Source organism: Passer domesticus, chromosome 3 (assembly GCF_036417665.1).
Source record: "Passer domesticus isolate bPasDom1 chromosome 3, bPasDom1.hap1, whole genome shotgun sequence".
Classification (NCBI taxonomy): domain Eukaryota; kingdom Metazoa; phylum Chordata; class Aves; order Passeriformes; family Passeridae; genus Passer; species Passer domesticus.
This window is the reverse complement of record NC_087476.1, coordinates 31,574,119-31,591,403: the sequence shown is the minus strand read 5'-3', so window position 1 is coordinate 31,591,403 and position 17,285 is coordinate 31,574,119. Positions and strand designations below refer to the sequence as shown.

The 17,285-nt window shown below is 36.6% G+C and overlaps 1 protein-coding gene across 10 annotated transcripts in view; it reads left to right on the top strand.

Annotated features, from left to right (window-relative positions):
• The window catches only part of COL12A1 (collagen type XII alpha 1 chain), a 99,488-nt gene that overhangs the window by 53,246 nt on the left and 28,957 nt on the right, over positions 1-17,285 (top strand). For all 10 annotated transcript variants that reach the window (XM_064412429.1, XM_064412430.1, XM_064412431.1 and 7 more), the window contains 17 exons: positions 14-156; positions 2,277-2,406; positions 3,250-3,389; positions 4,469-4,598; positions 5,258-5,400; positions 6,295-6,424; positions 7,331-7,473; positions 8,847-8,976; positions 9,177-9,296; positions 9,902-10,048; positions 10,823-10,939; positions 11,361-11,507; positions 11,595-11,669; positions 12,216-12,355; positions 14,200-14,323; positions 14,519-14,662; positions 16,461-16,625. In XM_064412429.1, the coding sequence (XP_064268499.1) occupies positions 14-156; positions 2,277-2,406; positions 3,250-3,389; positions 4,469-4,598; positions 5,258-5,400; positions 6,295-6,424; positions 7,331-7,473; positions 8,847-8,976; positions 9,177-9,296; positions 9,902-10,048; positions 10,823-10,939; positions 11,361-11,507; positions 11,595-11,669; positions 12,216-12,355; positions 14,200-14,323; positions 14,519-14,662; positions 16,461-16,625 (2,268 nt within the window). The remainder of the gene's footprint in view (positions 1-13; positions 157-2,276; positions 2,407-3,249; positions 3,390-4,468; positions 4,599-5,257; positions 5,401-6,294; positions 6,425-7,330; positions 7,474-8,846; positions 8,977-9,176; positions 9,297-9,901; positions 10,049-10,822; positions 10,940-11,360; positions 11,508-11,594; positions 11,670-12,215; positions 12,356-14,199; positions 14,324-14,518; positions 14,663-16,460; positions 16,626-17,285) is intronic.

Below are 17,285 nucleotides of genomic sequence, written 5' to 3'. Positions count from 1 at the left end.
TTATGCTTCTCAGCCCCAAAGAGTGGCCCACGAAACCTTCAGGTGTACAATGCAACTTCACACAGTTTGACTGTCAAATGGGATCCTGCCAGTGGTCGGGTGCAGAGATACAGGATCATTTACCAGCCTATCAGTGGGGATGGCCCTGAACAGTCGGTAACTAATTTTTAAAGTGCTAAAGTTATTCAACCTTAAATGCAACCTTCTGCAAAGTAATCCGTTGGAAGAATTTCTTTTCAAAGCACAATACTGAATATATTAATTACCTTTTACATGAAGATTTTTTATTTGTAGTGAATAAGTATATAATCCTACCTTTTTTTTCTTCCCTTTCAAATCCAAGTTAGAATACTCTTAACTTAGCAGCAATAATTTTGGATGAATCCTGTTATCTCAAAAATCGCATAATCATAGGTTGGAAAAGATCTTTTGAGTTCACTGTTTATCCATGGATAAAACTAAAATAAAATGTGTTGAGGAATAAGTCAATCAGCATCTAAGGCTGGAACTCACAGATAGAGGTGTCAGGACAATCAATAATATGAACTACCATGACTACTTTTATAGTCCAGAGTTTGCCATCATTTTCATAGTGTAGTTCCCATGTTACCAGAAGACTTTGCCATGGAACATGCTGTGAACAGTTGAGACTCTCACTGCTCTAGGGTCAGAATAAACACACAGAGGTAGCAATTGCAAAGAGAAATACAGGCAAAACATGTGCTGATGAAGTATTGAAGGTATTTTAGACTCTTTTAATGTGATGAGAAGATGTAATGCTATGAAGAGACAGTGCTTTAAAATCAGCCAGTTTTCCCTGTGTTGTCAGCGTGAACAGTTTTGGCTACTGGCAGCCTATGCAACACAGCCTGGGAATGGTAATTCAGTCAGGCTGTTTATCAGAAGTGTGTGCTACTTAAAAATGCCCTATTCTGTAGTGGGAGGCTGTTGTGGTTACTGTCAAATGAGTCAGAGGAACAGTCTCAGATGAGAACCACATTCATCTAGCTCACCTCTGTAATTGGAGATCACCCATGTTCAGAAGTATATCTAGGAATATTTACTTTAGAATCAGTTGGATATTTACACGCCCATTTTAAATCTCTTCCGCACAACATGCATTTGAGTTGAGGTAATTGCAAAGTATTTTGAGCAGACACTATTTTAGTGAGAAACCTCTAGAGGAATAAGGAGGAACAGCAATATGTTTAATTAACATCTGTAATTAATTGCAGGCAGTGGAGTAAAAAGGGAATTATAATGATTCTCTTGAAATCTGTGCAAAGAATATGGTTAATAAACTTAATTGCTTACAGCTGGATAGAGTCAAGCAGTGGCAGTTGGAGAAAACACCTCTATTTAAGGAGAGCACACAGAACTCTCCTGCTCTGCTCATGGCATTTAATGTCTGTTTCCAAATGACTTGCAGTCATATGATTATAATTCCTTGTCTGCTTTTGCTACTCTGATATTTTATTAAACTGTAGGTGCTGGGTAGGCAGTAGAATAGTCCCACCAAAGTATTTAAAATATAATTTCTGGATTTTTTTTGGTTGCCCTGTCTGACTTTTAATGGCTTCAGCACCAAGAGGAATCACAGGTGATTTGAAGACAGAAAAAAAGGTCTGCCATAACTGCACACAGAACTGCAGAGACCATCATGATCATTTAGTGTCAGGTTTTGAAAGGCAGTCACATACTAAAATGTAGAAGCAGCCATGATGGGATGATGAAAGCATTTGTGCTTTGAAAGGAGCTTTGTACACTTGAGTACAAAAACCCCCTTTGATTGTAAGTTAAAATAGTCTGCTTGTAAATTAAAATAATCTACTGCTATGAAATGTGAAGATGAGTAAATGCTTGCTCGTTGTCAGTTCTTCAACAGCAGATGATTGGAAATGTTATGCTGAACACGTTAGCTGAATAGGCTTTGAAAATGTGCAGATAGTCTTAAAAGTACAATTAATGATAGGAGTTACAATATCATTTGTGCTGGTACAGAACTGGGAGTTTATATATAATTGTAGTTGTATTCAAGTTTGGAGATTTTAAAGAACAGTGGCTTTGTCTAAAGTCTTAACTTGCTAAAACCAATATGTACTAAATATTACTACTGTTCAATGTCTACTGTCAGTGCCAGTCACAAGAAAATCGCAGCATTGATACACACTGTGTTTTCCACTCTTCATCAAATACATGCATTCTTTACTGTAGCAATAAGCACAAAAGAGAGGGTGTAAAAGGGATTTTAATATTTTCCTTTTGTTTTGCTGCAGACTACTGTTGGGGGACGACAGAACAGTGTGGTGATACAGAAGCTGCAGCCTGACACACCATATGCTATTACTGTGTCATCAATGTACGCAGATGGTGAAGGGGGACGAATGACAGGACGAGGCAGAACCAGTGAGTAACATCTTCAGGTCTTGTACAAGAAGACCTATAGATACAAGACAATATCCATATATTGCTTTTCAGAAGAGCTGAGAAAACTTTCTTGTGGTGAAAATGTATGTGTCATTTTTCCTTTGGTGGCTTTCAAGTTTCTGAAGTAAGAACACCTGTCAGTCTACTGGCTGTAGAGGAACCCTTGACCACTGCCTTTGACTGGATGCCCAGTTTTTAAAGCTGAGAGAAACCCAAATCTTACTATGGAACTTCTTAATTTAAATTTGTTTAATTGTTTTATGCCATAATTTGGTAATAACCTTAAAGCATCTGAGGGCATGTTACTCTCATGTTAGCGTGCTTTTAAGCATCTTCAATTGAGAGGCTAACCTTCATAGTGTGAGCTTTAGGACTGCACTATTTTATATTCTTTTGATCCTGCTATAGAAATCACTGAGAGATTTGCTATCAGAGACACTCCAGGTATAAAACCCATTTCAATGTATTTACTTAAATAATTATATAATTGTAAAATTATTAATTCAGTTGCATTTACTTTAATTACGGGCTTGCAGTGGAAAGTCTGACACAGCAATAGGTTTGGTGAGGAATGAAGAAAAAATCCTAATGAAATTATTGCATAATTCCAAAATAGTGTCCAGAAATAAATTTTTTAACTAGCATTGTTTGTGGTGTTGGATAGAGCTGATGTGTTCTGAGCAATGAAGATAAATAAGATTTAACATGAGCTACTAAACCTATTTTCAAAATTTCCTAAGGATACATTACAGAGATGTGATCTGACAGCAAAAAGGAGAGAATAGGGTTCCACATTTCTGACATCTTATTGATCTGTTTCAGAACCTCTCACCACTGTGAAGAATTTGCTGGTTTATGACCCAACCACTAGTACTCTGAATGTTCGATGGGATCATGCAGAAGGCAGTCCTCGCCAATACAAAGTGTTTTATGGACCTACAGCTGGAGGTGCAGAAGAAATGGTAAATTCTTCATGTGGATCTCACTAACCATCTCAGATAAATTACAGCTCATGGTGGTAGTGAGAGAAATGCTGCTGGGTGAAGTAGGTCGTGTTTGCCTATGCAGTGGCTTTTTTTTCTGTTCATAGCCCCTCTGGAGAAAATGCATGGCAACTCCATGAAAATTCCTCCCATATGTATTACAGATGTTTGATTTCATAAAGTAGACCATCAGTGATTAGTTCTTAGCGTGGGATTTAATACCACACACAGTTTTTTGTTTCTTTATCCCTAGGGCACTGTGTGTGAATGTAAAGCTGACTTCAGGGTGTACAAAAGCTTCTAAAGTTGGGAGACTTCATTTCTACCCATCTTTACTGCTAAGAAGTCATGTGACTGTAGGCTTCAATGGTATTGGTGGAAGCAGAAAAGTCCACATTCTAATCTCCCAAAATTTTTTAATTACTAAAGAGCTAAAAGAATCCTGAAAATAGGAAACCCTTGCTGCAGACTGGGAAATATAATTTCCCACTTGTGTTTCTTTTTCTACATCAGTGCAATTTAATGTGCGCATGAAATGAGTCATACGTGAATGCTATTGTTTCAATAGGAACTGAGGTGCTACTGATGACAAATATTCTTAAGTGTTGTGGAGTTTTATTTCCTAAGATGAGCTGCTCATTATACTTCTTGTCATCAGCATGTTGTAGTGCTATGTAATGGGTTTTTTTTAAACTTAGAAAGTGATATTTTAATGCATCTGAGCTGCTAAATAGTAGTCTTTAAAGAGATTATGGCAGATTCTGCTACTTTCATTAGTACAGCAGGATCTGGACCCAAAAGTGGAGAGAGCTGTAAAGGAGCTATATAGGAATGCATGGAACTCCTTTGTATTAAGTCTGAGAGAGAATGTTCTTGAAAAGCAGTTTTAGAAGATACCACAAACCATGTTATTTTGAGTTTCACCTTTTGTAAAGTTTTTATCGCATCCAGTCTGTAAATTAGATATGGTAGGGGAATAAGTGATAAATAAAAAAAGCTTAAACTATTTTTTGGCATGTTTTTGTAAGTTTCTTGACCCTTTCTTTTTAAATTTATAGACCACAGTACCAGGAAATACAAACTATGTCATCCTGAGGACTCTTGAACCCAACACACCTTACACTGTGACTGTGGTTCCAGTTTTCCCAGAGGGGGATGGTGGACGTACCTCTGACACTGGACGCACCTGTAAGTAAAATAGCCCTTTTCAAGAAAATATTAGGAATTTTTTATGAATGGCCTCAGATCATTAGAAATTGATTTTGCATTAAAAGTTTACCTGTTTATTTTTGCAGCTTTGTAACTTATTCTGTTTCCCTTGCTTATTTGTGTGGAGGATTTCAGTCCACTTAACTCAGACAAGCTTAGCTCCAAAAGTTGTGCAGCACACTTAGTGTTTACTTCACAGAACAGTAACAATTTAATTGTAGTGCTCATAGAAATACTTGTGAACAAAGAGTGAATATTGGTGTTAATCCATGCCAATGTCCATGCATGTACTTAAAATTTTCCAGGAAGTTTGGGCTACTAATGTCAGTCAGCTTGACCTAAAATGTGTAGTTTGGGGTAATTTTTCATACATATCTGATCAACAACAGGAAAACAAAGTGTTATGATCATAATTTCAATTTGCAGTACGGACATGTACTTTGCTGCCTGGTATGGAAGTTTGGAAAGCCTGAACATGGAGATTGTCAGCTTTGTAAATTTTGGGCTAACAAAAGTAATGTGTTTATCTTGGGCTGAGGTACTTTTCAGCTTCTTTTGAGTGCTGTTGTATATTCTTTTTGGACTAGAACTTACACAAGCAACTTTGTAAAACTTAATTTAAATTATCCTTGATCTAGTGGAGAGAGGAACACCAAGAAACATTCACGTTTACAATCCCACACCAAACAGCATGAATGTTCGTTGGGAACCTGCTCCAGGTCCAGTACAGCAATACAGAATTAATTATGCTCCACTGTCTGGCCCAAGGCCATCAGAATCTGTAAGTAATTTAGCTTTTATACTATTAGTCAAATGTGTGTAGAGAATACTGCTTCCTTCAATGAGTGTAAAAAATAATAGTAAACTCAGGCCAACTGTGTCTGCCCAGGAGAGTCTCTGCGGAAAGCACAGTGTTTATAGGAACCTAGTCCATTGTTAAAAGAGGCTTAATTTGGTAAAATGAGAGAAATAAGAAATAAGACTCTCCCATTTAAAACTCTGTATTGGTGGCTGAGTATCCTTTATCATATTGCAGGTAAATATGAGTTAAATAATTTTTTTTTCAAGAGAGTCTGAGATAATAAATGCTTATTAGGATTTGTGTAATTATGAATCCAGATGCCATGTGCTTACCCTAAATTACTACTCTTTTGTGAGGGTTGGTGGCCAGTGACATCTGGATATGGGTAAAAAAGTACCCTCTAGGTGTGAAGTAAGACTTCTTGGATTTCTGTAGAAATAAGTGCAGTTTTAAAGTTTCGACTATAAATGTACTAACATAAAATGTACACCCTTATTGTAAATGTAGATGTACATGTTTTTATGTAAGGAATCGTAAGGACTTTTGATGTCCTTTATACACAGTAAACTGTGACAGATGACTTTTTTAGTTTCTAAGTGTTTCTCTTATTTTTTCTGAACTATTTTAATGTAAAATGTAAAAAGTAACAATTGTGTTTGCAGAATGAGAGCTCCTTATACTGTTTGTTCTTTTTTTCACCTGCTATTGAATTTTTATCAATATTGCACGTTTATTTTAAACTTGTGTTATTTTTCTTAGCGCGCAGCATGGTCATGTTTCCAATTTTTTTGTATTTCATTCAAGTTGTTTTCTAAAAAGAGATGGTATAAGCTGAAACTTTATTTATATAGGTGCTTGTTGTTTCTCTTTTAGATTGTGGTGCCAGGCAACACTCGTGATGTGATTCTGGAGCGCTTGACTCCTGACACTGCTTACTCAATAAATGTTATAGCTCTGTATGCAGATGGAGAGGGAAATCCAAGCCAAGCACAAGGAAGAACCTGTAAGAGACATTACTTGTGTTGTGAAATATACATCACAACTCATGTGTGAAGAATGTATAAAATTAGTTACAATTACAAATAACGTAAGCTATTTAGTGCAACTCTGAATTATGCATCTGAATTATGCCTGCAGCAATTATTGGCCTCTCTGGCAGGGGACTTTTGCTATGCTGTCAGTCAGTTGTGGTACTTGAGTAATTAGCAATGTAATTTTCAATTGGGAAATAAACTTAATTTGAATGCATAAGAGTTAAAAAGCTCTTTTCAAAATCAAATTACAGGTGAATAACAATTTATCTTTTGTAAAAAAAAAAATAGCCTAAGATGGGTAGAATTAGTTGTCAAAACTAAAAAAAGGGCTTCATGTTCAGGGTCTGATAAGTAATTGTACGTGTTGGCCTCCGTAGCTGTTTGTTTTTTGCTGCCCACACCTAAACACCAAAATCTCCTTGTTACAACTTATCTCACAGGATCTTGGTTGGGTTATGTTTAAACTCTAAAATTCATACTAGAAGTAACAGGTACAGAACCTGTCAACAAAAATAATTTTGCTGCTTCTGTGTTTTCCCTGTAACATCCCTATATTCAGCTAAAACTTGAAGATATGACAGGCTATAGTTATACTTGTCTGCAGGAGTTTGAGAAGCAGAATGTGTGTAGAAGCTCACTTTGCACATCTGGATGTTCTCTCCCTTTTGTACTGCTCCAATTTGGCTCTCTTTCTATTTAAGACCTTCACACACTGCTGCATGAACATTGACTTAATCTGCCCATGTATATTCATTTATTCAGGGTTTCAGGAAGGGCCCTTGACTTTGGCTTCAGGGCAACATTTGAATTGATGAGGGTGACACAGATCTAGAAGTATCATGCCCCATACAACCTTCTGTATTTTCATTTTTCAGTGCCTCGCAGTGGTCCAAGGAATGTGAGAGTATTTGATGAGACTACAAACAGCCTTTCTGTGCAATGGGACCATGCTGATGGGCCAGTCCAGCAGTACAGAATCATTTATTCACCCACTGTGGGAGACCCTATTGATGAATATGTAAGTTCTGTAATTCCTTAGTAAGCACTGAGATGTTTTCAGTTAATTCTTTAGGCTACAGAAAAGATGTGTTCTACATGTAGTACACTGTGCAAGCTCTGTGGGTTTTTGGGTCATTGTTGTCAATGTTAGGAAGCCATGGTTTGTATGAAACAGGATTTTTTTCCATGAAGTTATATATGGTTTCTTGAAGAAATATGTGTGTGAAATAATGTTAAATATGTGAGTCATGCATTAATCAGAAGATTCTGAACAGAATCTGCTTTCTGGCATTTCATTGAAGTGTGATGGATTGAATAGCCATCTATTACTTCATACTGTATTCATTACAAAGTCAGTGTTCTAGGATACAGAATAAACATAAGTCTGTGTTTCATAAATTGAAGAGAATTCACAGAGTCTCATAAGACAGCAATGGTAACTTTGATTCAGCATGTAACTTGCTGTTCTAAGTTTCAGTATGAATTGTGTTTCATTTCCTGCACCTTAATGATAGCACAAGTTATTCTGAAGAGTATAAAATTCAGAGTGTTTATAGCAAAGCTAAGCTCAGATCCTATAGAGGACAAGGGCAGAATTCCTGCCAACTGCCACCAGCCAAAACGATATTTTTATTGCTTTTATATTACTGTATAGCATATGCTGAAAATTCACTGTTTGAAAATTCCCTACTGGACTCATTAATCAGGACACACGTATTGTCAACGCACATATCTTCTTTGCAGAAAAGATTAGACAATCCATAAAAACAGCAAGTCTCAAACAACTGAAAATTTTAATCAAGTATTCATAGCAAGTGCTGACAGGCATGTGCTTTTGAGAGAGATACCTCAAGTTACTTCCCTTAGTTTCAGAGCTTTATATCTTCTTCATGGAGCAGGATCACTTTTGGGTTTATACCGACATTTTCATTAGAAAGGAGATAGAGTGCATGGCTGCATAAGGAAGTTGAGATTGAGGGATGCATAACTAGGGACATTTTTGTATGTCAATATATTTAGAGCTTCTCTCTCAGAATAACTTGTTTCTGCCAAGAAAAAAACCCACATCATTATGACTTCTATATTTCTATGAGGGAAGAGTACTGAAATCTTGATGGAGAACTGCAGCATCTCAGTCTGATGTGAGTGTTGGGACTGAAGAACCAATTTGATTAATGTTTTTGTAATGGCCACAGTGTTTTGTATTTCAAAATAAAAATTGATAATTGTTTATAGGCTATAACCCTTAAGGTATCCTGAATGACTTTTTCTATGATGGACATAAAACATAGTGTGCCAAATGGCAGAACAAATTTTTCTTTCTAGCTACTGTCACTACTGATCAATTGCAAGACTGTGAATGTATTTACCTCTGTTTCTTTTGTGTTCTAGACAACAGTTCCTGGCATAAGGAATAATGTGATACTGCAACCATTACAATCAGATACGCCATATAAAATTACTGTTGTTGCTGTGTATGAAGATGGAGATGGTGGACAACTGACTGGAAATGGCAGAACTGGTAATCATAGTTTTCATATTGATTATTCTTTTTTAAGTTTAAGACAGATTCCTTGAACACTTCAACATTGTAAAGGTTTCATTAAGGTAATTATGTTCTTGATGTGATTGTTACCTGCAGAGTGAGTAACAACCTGCATTTCTAAAAATTGAAAAACAATTACTAGCCTATTTAGAATGGGTTTTTTTCTTTCTTTTTAGTTGGCCTGCTTCCTCCTCAAAATATGTATATAACTGATGAATGGTATACACGCTTCAGAGTTTCCTGGGATCCTTCACCATCCCCTGTTCTTGGCTATAAAATTGTATACAAGCCTGTGGGTAAGAAAACTTGTTCATTCTGAGTATACTACTCTTAGAACAGTGAGTAGCTAATAGCAGATCACAGTAGAAATCATATATATCATTTTGTGTTAAAGGAGCTATTTATTTCATCTGTTTACCAATTTTCATGAAGACTTTAGTCTTATGATCAATTTGTATAATAAACACAAACTATCAGTTGCAGTTTCATACATTCAATTACAGGGATTGAATTGTATATTTAAAACTTTATACAGTGACCTGATTTGTTTTTAGCCTCTTTAATGCCTCTTGTCCTTCTAAGGCTATGAACTGGTATATATGAGATGATATTGGACAGGTATATGGTTACTAATGGCCTGCAGAACTTTTGTTTTATGTGGCCTTCCAACAATATACATATATTTTTGGAAGCTGAACACAAACATTGCACAATAGTTTGTAAAGCTGTGTATGTTCTGTTTGCAACATTGTAATATGCTAAAATTTAAGAAATCAATATGCTTTGTTTTGGAAAAAAAAATGAAGTTAATATTTACTGATGTGTGAGAGATGGAATAGTTTTGTAGCTCATGTAATCATGATTCTTTCTTTCTCTGTTCTTAATGCTTCGTTGATTCAAGGTTCAAATGAGCCCAGGGAGTTTTTTGTGGGAGAAGTGACTTCCTATATTTTGCATAATCTGTCTCCCAGTACTACTTATGATGTGAATGTTTATGCCCAGTATGATTCTGGAATGAGCATACCTTTGACAGATCAAGGCACTACATGTAAGTCAGAACAATTTTGTTGTAGTCATGCTAGATACATAAGCTGGTATGAAATAACATTGATTAAGAGAAGATTTTAATGTCTGGTTGCTAGAGAGCCTGAGCACCCTCTCATAGGGAATACTTGTCATCTGTCCATGAGGTAGATATTTGTATTTCATATTTTCATTACTCTTTCCAAGATTAGCGTTTTACTAATCTTGGAAAGAGTAATGAAAATATGTTTTGAAGTAATGACATGATGAAATAAAATTTTCTAGTCTATTTCCTAAAATTTTGTTATACTATACTTGCAGTCAATCTTTACCTGTCTCCAGGGTACTACAGAATCTAACCATGTTACTAAGCAGGCTTAGTGATAGGCTTTTTGATATTCTGCTTTTACCTCATAGGAATGTCCAGTGATTTTGATGATGCCCTCAGCTAAGAAACTTCTAAAAGTTTCTTAATTATGATGAATCAAGTACATTATTTTCATGCTGCTATATATATGAGTAAAATTTTTATTTTTGGAGGTATTTTATTTTGTAAAGAAATCATCTTCATGTGAAAACTCAAAGTGGGCTGTTATCCATTATGGGATCTGGGTGCAAATAGCTAGGTGGGGATCTGTAGGGTGTAAAATAAAGAGATTTGACTAGAACTGCTCTTTCTTTCTGCAAGTGTTTTTAAAAATCAAGTTCCAAACCAGTACTGCTAATATAATTTTCATTTTGATGTGCTTTACCTATTACATACTATTTTCCAGAGAAAATTTTCTCTCTCTCTTCACAGTATATTTGAATGTCACTGACCTAAAAACTTACAAAGTGGGTTGGGATACTCTCTGTATCCGGTGGTCACCTCATCGGTCAGCAACTTCCTACAGACTGAAGCTAAACCCAACTGATGGTAAGTGTGTTCTATTTTTTGCATTTTCTAGAAACATAGTTGTGTAATGTCCGTGACAGCACCACTTATTTGGATTGCTGGCAAGCACCAACCATATGATACATCTGGTTGAGTTTTAAAGCTCTGAATATAACCTGTTTTTCTTGAGTGGTGAAAAAGCTGCAAAGAGGGAGTACTGCTTATGTTAAGTGAACCTACATCTACCAGTTGCCTGGTTTCACATGTGGGATGCAAATGTACTTTCCAGTGTGCTCCAGGGTTCAAAATCACCATAGGTTTTGGTCTAGAAAGGTTGTTATGGGACAAGAATAAGAGTGCTGTCCCAGCCTCCTCTCAAGAGGTTTCTTCATTTCTACACTTGCTGCATTAGAAGGGAAGTAATAGGTTTTAACTTTCTTTCTGTTGGGCTTTTTTTTGACAGGTTCCAGAGGACAGGAGATCACAATTCGTGGGTCAGAAACAAGCCACTGTTTTACTGGCCTCTCACCAGACACAGAGTACAATGCTACTGTCTTTGTTCAGACCCCTAACCTTGAGGGACCTCCAGTCTCTATGAGGGAGCATACGGGTAGGTAACAGATACAATGACCTTTAAGTTTTAGCTATAGAATTTGTCTTCTTTCAGCTGTGGAATAAAATTATTATTTCTTTTCAGTCCTCAAACCTACAGAGGCGCCAACTCCACCACCTACACCTCCTCCACCTCCCACAATCCCTCCAGCTCGGGATGGTATGTTTGTTTCTAGAATTATTCAATATTTTTGTATAGTTCCTGTACTACTTCATAGTTTACCTCCATTTTTCATAACGTTAAGTGGATTTAAAACTAGCACAGCCTTTTAGCAAAATGAAGATTCAGGCCTTTCTTAATGCCATCCCTTTGTTCTAGAGCTTACTAGACTTCAGCATTTCCTGGTTTACAACAGCAAGCTGCAAACCTTTGGGGAAAATATTATTGATATGCTAGAGTTCTGCAGAAAATCTATGAGATTATCTGATCTCAGCAGACAATGTTTTATGTAGCTGATCAAGGAAAAAAAGTAATTTACAACATTTACATTTTAGTCTTGAAGTCTTTCACTTTTCTTGAAGTTTTCTTTGATATATTTTAATAAATGTTTTTGTGGAGTGCATTAGTCATGTGCCAGGTTGAATGTGTGGTAGTAGGACATTTACTGAATATTTGTCATTCTTGAATTTTCAAATTTTGAAGCAATATTTATTTCATGGTGGTATGGTTGATGTATTTTAAGGGTTCCTTTTCTTGGACTTTCAGTATGCAGAGGTGCCAAAGCAGACATAGTATTCTTGACTGATGCTTCCTGGAGTATTGGTGATGATAATTTCAACAAAGTAGTGAAATTTGTTTTCAGTACAGTAGGAGCCTTTGATTTAATCAATCCTGCTGGAATCCAGGTAGGTTTATTACTCCCATTGGGCACACTTTGGAGGGAAATTGAAGATTAACTGAATTGTTACTTTCAGAATGCTGTCATTTTTTATATTAGATTGCTGTAAAAGACATGTATATGGGTGTGCAAGCCTATTATTTATTAAATATATGTGGCATTTTATAAATACAAGGGAAATCCACTCTATTTTGAGTTGTTAATATTCTGAAATACAAAAGTTACAGTTTGTGGGAGTCCTCCAGGTAGAGAAACTGGGACGATTTATGGTCAATTTTATATTTTTGCTTATTTGTATACAGCATCCACTGGCACACTGCTTAGTTTGTATAGCCTAGGTTTTGTCTCTATTGTATCAGAAATTTTTTTTAGGGACATTCTAACTTTTGATTGAGGGCTACATTTTAAATTCTCAGTGTAAAAGAGGAGTCCTGTGCCTGGAGGGTCCAGCTGGCTTGCCATTGCTGAGCTCCCTAGAATCCCACTGCACTAAGTAGCAGCATGCTGTAAAAAAAGGTGCTCACAGAAACCTTTTCAAGCTGTGCTAACATGGGTTCACTCCACAGTGGGCATAGTAAAAGTATGAAAATGTCCTCTTAATGAATTAGTGCATTTTGAGAGAGTAAACAGAAATAGCTAATGAGGGATAGACTTTCAGGAGTCCTGGGCTGCTCATAGTTCTGTCAAAGTAACTTCCTGTCAGGCTTCTTACTGTAAGTGTTGCACCATTATCAGTTTTCTTCTGCTGGTAGGAAGCTGGATGAAATCAATGTCTAGGTTCCCATAACCACTTCCCTTTCACTAGATGAAATTAATGACATGAGGTCTAAGGGGGTTTCTTACATGGTATTTCTGGTTGCAGAGAGCTGCAGGTGCAATGCATTTTCTTTCGTTAGAAGGCTGACAGGATATTTACATTGTTAAAGGTCTGCTTTTCAACTTCTAGGCATATTTTTAGTCATTTGATTCCCTATCTTTAACTCTCTAGACTTTTAAAGGAAAGACACTCCTTAAAGTCACTGTGTGTCAATGTTTATCATTCTTAGCTCTAATCTACACTGGGTAGTTTTCCTGTTCATTTAGTTTCTGTTTCACATATTTTTCTTGCTAATATATATGGAAGTAGAGAAGACAATAAAGGTGACAGACACATGCAAAGACTAATGTTTAGTAAAATAATGAAGTCACATACCACTTGAGATGCAACAATCTGAGGTTTTTAATTGAAATTAATAATTTTTAAAGGGGAATTTACTAAAGAAATGTGAATATATACATAACAGAAGTATTTATATTCAGCATTAAAATAGAATGCTATAATATTGCAATTTTACAGAATATTAAAAGGAGAAAAATAAAAAATAAAAGTAAAGATTATGTAGGAATAAATTTCTAGTGATTGTATTTCAGTGCTTAAGGCAAGCGAGTATGCACTTATGTGTGTACTCAACTTTATTGACATCCTATTGACGAATTCTTTTTTATTCTTAAAAAAAAGCTGGAAGAAGTTTTGTAGATAATGTACATCTGCTCAGAAGTAGAAAATGGGCATATATATCTCACCATAATAACAGGAAGAATTTGATCGTATGCCTTTTAGGCCATATTACATTTTATATATAGAAGAGAAAGAAAGTAAGAAGGAAAGAAGAAAAAAAAGATAGCTGTGTGCACATTGGTGTGATGTCTATATTTAGAAATATGTATATGTGTGCGTAATCGGACATATTTGAAAAATAATTTTTGATTATGTAAAAATTATTATATACAGACTTACATATTTCAACGGAGACAGTTGGCCTGAATGTGGAGGTGTGAGACTGAACACTTTGTTGTTACATTCCATTTCAGGTTTCATTTGTGCAGTACAGTGATGAGGCAAAATCTGAATTTAAGCTGAATACATTTGATGACAAAGCCCAGGCCCTAGGTGCTCTTCAAAACATTCAATACAGAGGAGGAAACACAAGGACAGGTAATTCTGGGCTGTAATTATATTTATTTAAGATAAAATATTTTCAGAAAGTATGTAATTATCTTAATATTGCATGACTGAAAAAGTAGGTTTTTCTGTGGTGTTTTAGCTCTGTGGCTGTTGCCTTTAAGAAGTAAAAGAATTCTTCTTTTGTGGATAATATGGATGATTTCTTGTTTATTGTACACTCCACAGGCAAAGCCCTAACATTTATCAAAGAAAAGGTTTTGACTTGGGAGAGTGGCATGCGGCGAGGTGTTCCCAAGGTACTTGTTGTTGTCACAGACGGTCGGTCTCAGGATGAGGTGAGGAAAGCAGCGACAGTCATACAGCATTCTGGTAAGCAATTCACAGCACCTGGCTCTTTCTTTTCTGTATTGCTTCAATTATCTGGGAATCATTTACTCATCCTTTATGGACTCGGAAATATATTCGGAGTATTTGGGAAAACCTCAGAACTATTCAAAGAATTTGTGCTCTCTAGTCTTACATTTTCTTTCTTAAGCCTTCTCTCTGGGGAAGGATGCAGCTTCCCAAAGATTTCATATGCATATTACTTCAAAGATGTAGCTTTTGGTTACTTCTTCCTCTTTTTGATGTTTGGATCCCAGAAATCATTGGGAAGTGTACTCCATACTAGAGCTTATGTTTTAATGAGCCTGGTTTGCTGAGGTTTATGTTTTATCTGGTATAAACTAGTGGATCTCCAGTTTAAGTAACTGCTTTTGAAGGAGCTGAGTCTTAATAGACTCCTCTGTTGCCTTTTAAGCTAAGAATCATTTCCTCACCAGATTTGATGATTGTGGCTTATGTGAGTGCAGTAATCTGCTCCTGTCCCAGCACTTGGCATTTTGCATTTCAGTGCGTGAACCACCTAGTCCTGATCTCTGAGCAGGGGGATGTTCCTTATGGGAATCACATGCATGTAAAGCACAAGTGGTCATCTTCTCTGTCTCTTTAATCTGGAAGAATTAGCTCTGTCTAGATGGTTTCTCAGTCTCCCTGGACAATATGCTTCAATGCTTAACTACCCTACTGGTAGGAGACCTTTGTCTTGCATTTCACTTAGTCTTTCTCCATGCTAGTGAGATAGTTGTCTTCATTTACCTAGTTAACCAGGAAAGAAACTGATCACTGTTCACTGTAATGGGCCTTTGTATTTGAAACTTGTTTTCATTTCCTCTTTCTGTCTTCTGTTTTCTAGACCAAATGAACCTATTTTTCCTTCAATGTCCTGTTGGTCCTGTTTTTGAAACCCCTCATCATTTTTAGTTTCTTCTCTACTTGCTTTGTTTTCTACAAGAATGCTTGAAGCTGGACAGAGTATTTCAGCCAAAGTTTCACCAGAACTGGCTACAGGGGAATAATTACTTTCTTTAAAAAAAAAAAGTTACTTTTATTGTTTGGAATAAATATGAATCCCAGTTTCAGTCTCCAACTGGCTTTTCCAATGTCTGTGAAGTTTCTCTTCAATGAAATTTACACCTGGTGTTATGATTGACTTCTATGGTCTGGTTCTTCTCATTTAACTTAAGACATCTGACAACCAAATGTCTAGTCTAAGGTCATCATGTAGGAACCTTTTATGACTGGTGAAGAGAGGAACAGATAGGCGTCTATAGACAATGACTTTTCCTATCCTGAATTCAGCATGTGAGGGAGCTAAGATGAATTGCTTTCTGAATCTGGCCATGTCTCTCCGGTGATTATAGAGAAAAATTAGACAACATAGAAAGTAGAAGTTGCTGAGGTGAATGCCACTCTAAGAAAGAGAAACCAAGAGGCATGAAATGCAAGAGATGGAAACAGATAGACACCTGGATAACTAATGGCCTGTATGCAGTTTTTGGCTGCAGAACAGATTTAAGATACTGTAGAGTTGAGAGAATTGTATGTTTTGTATTCAAGAGTGAGGAGACTGTGTAGCCAAGGGCGCATGAGATTGGATAATGCCCCAAAAAACAATGAATGAGGAGAAAGTTTTGAAAGAAAGATGTGAAATATCTTTCAGAGCTTTGACAGGGTGAAAAGAGATCCGGAATGTGTGCTCATCACAAGTCAATGGTTTGTGCAATATTAACATTAAAAGTGTTAATCTATGTTTACTGCGTTTCAAGTAACAAGTGTTAATTTACAGGCTTCAGTGTCTTTGTGGTTGGTGTGGCTGATGTGGATTACAATGAACTAGCCAAGATTGCTAGCAAGCCCAGTGAGCGTCATGTATTTATTGTTGATGACTTTGATGCCTTTGAGAAGATTCAAGATAACCTCGTCACCTTTGTGTGTGAGACAGCTACCTCAAGTGAGTAGAAGACATTGGTTTCATTTTTCCCAAATTAATATGTTTGTTTATATATTGCTGAAAGTGAGTGGTGGGCTGACCTTGGCTGGATGTACTTTCACGGTTTGCAGAGTAACAGCCTGCCTCACCATAGTCTTCACCACAGGGAAGACCAGGAATGCACTGGAATCTCTGCTCTGGTGCCTGACAGAGTTTTTTCTCTCACACATTCTCGTTCCTCTCTCCAGCTGCAGGCTGTTGTGCTGTTCCAACACACACCCCTCAACCCCAGCCACCGCCCCTTGTTAAATGTGTTATTCCCCAGTCACTACCACCACTGCTGGTGGGCTCAGCCTTGGCCAGTGGCAGGTCTGTCTTGGAGCCAGATGGAACTGACTGTGTTGGACACAGGAGAAAGTGTCTGACAGCTTCCCACAGAAATCACCCATTAGTAGCTCCCCCATTAGCAAAGCCTCGCCATGCAAACTGAACACAATTTGCCACCTTATTAGGTGGCAAAATTAGATCTGGTAGATCAGAAGATATGTTCATTTTAAAAAGTTAGATTTCAGAATAACTGGATATAGTTCAAGGAAGCAAGTTACTTTTTAAAATTTTGAAGTGAGTGTTGTGTTTTATGTAATCTAATCTTGCATTTCAAAAGTACTACTAGAAGAAGAA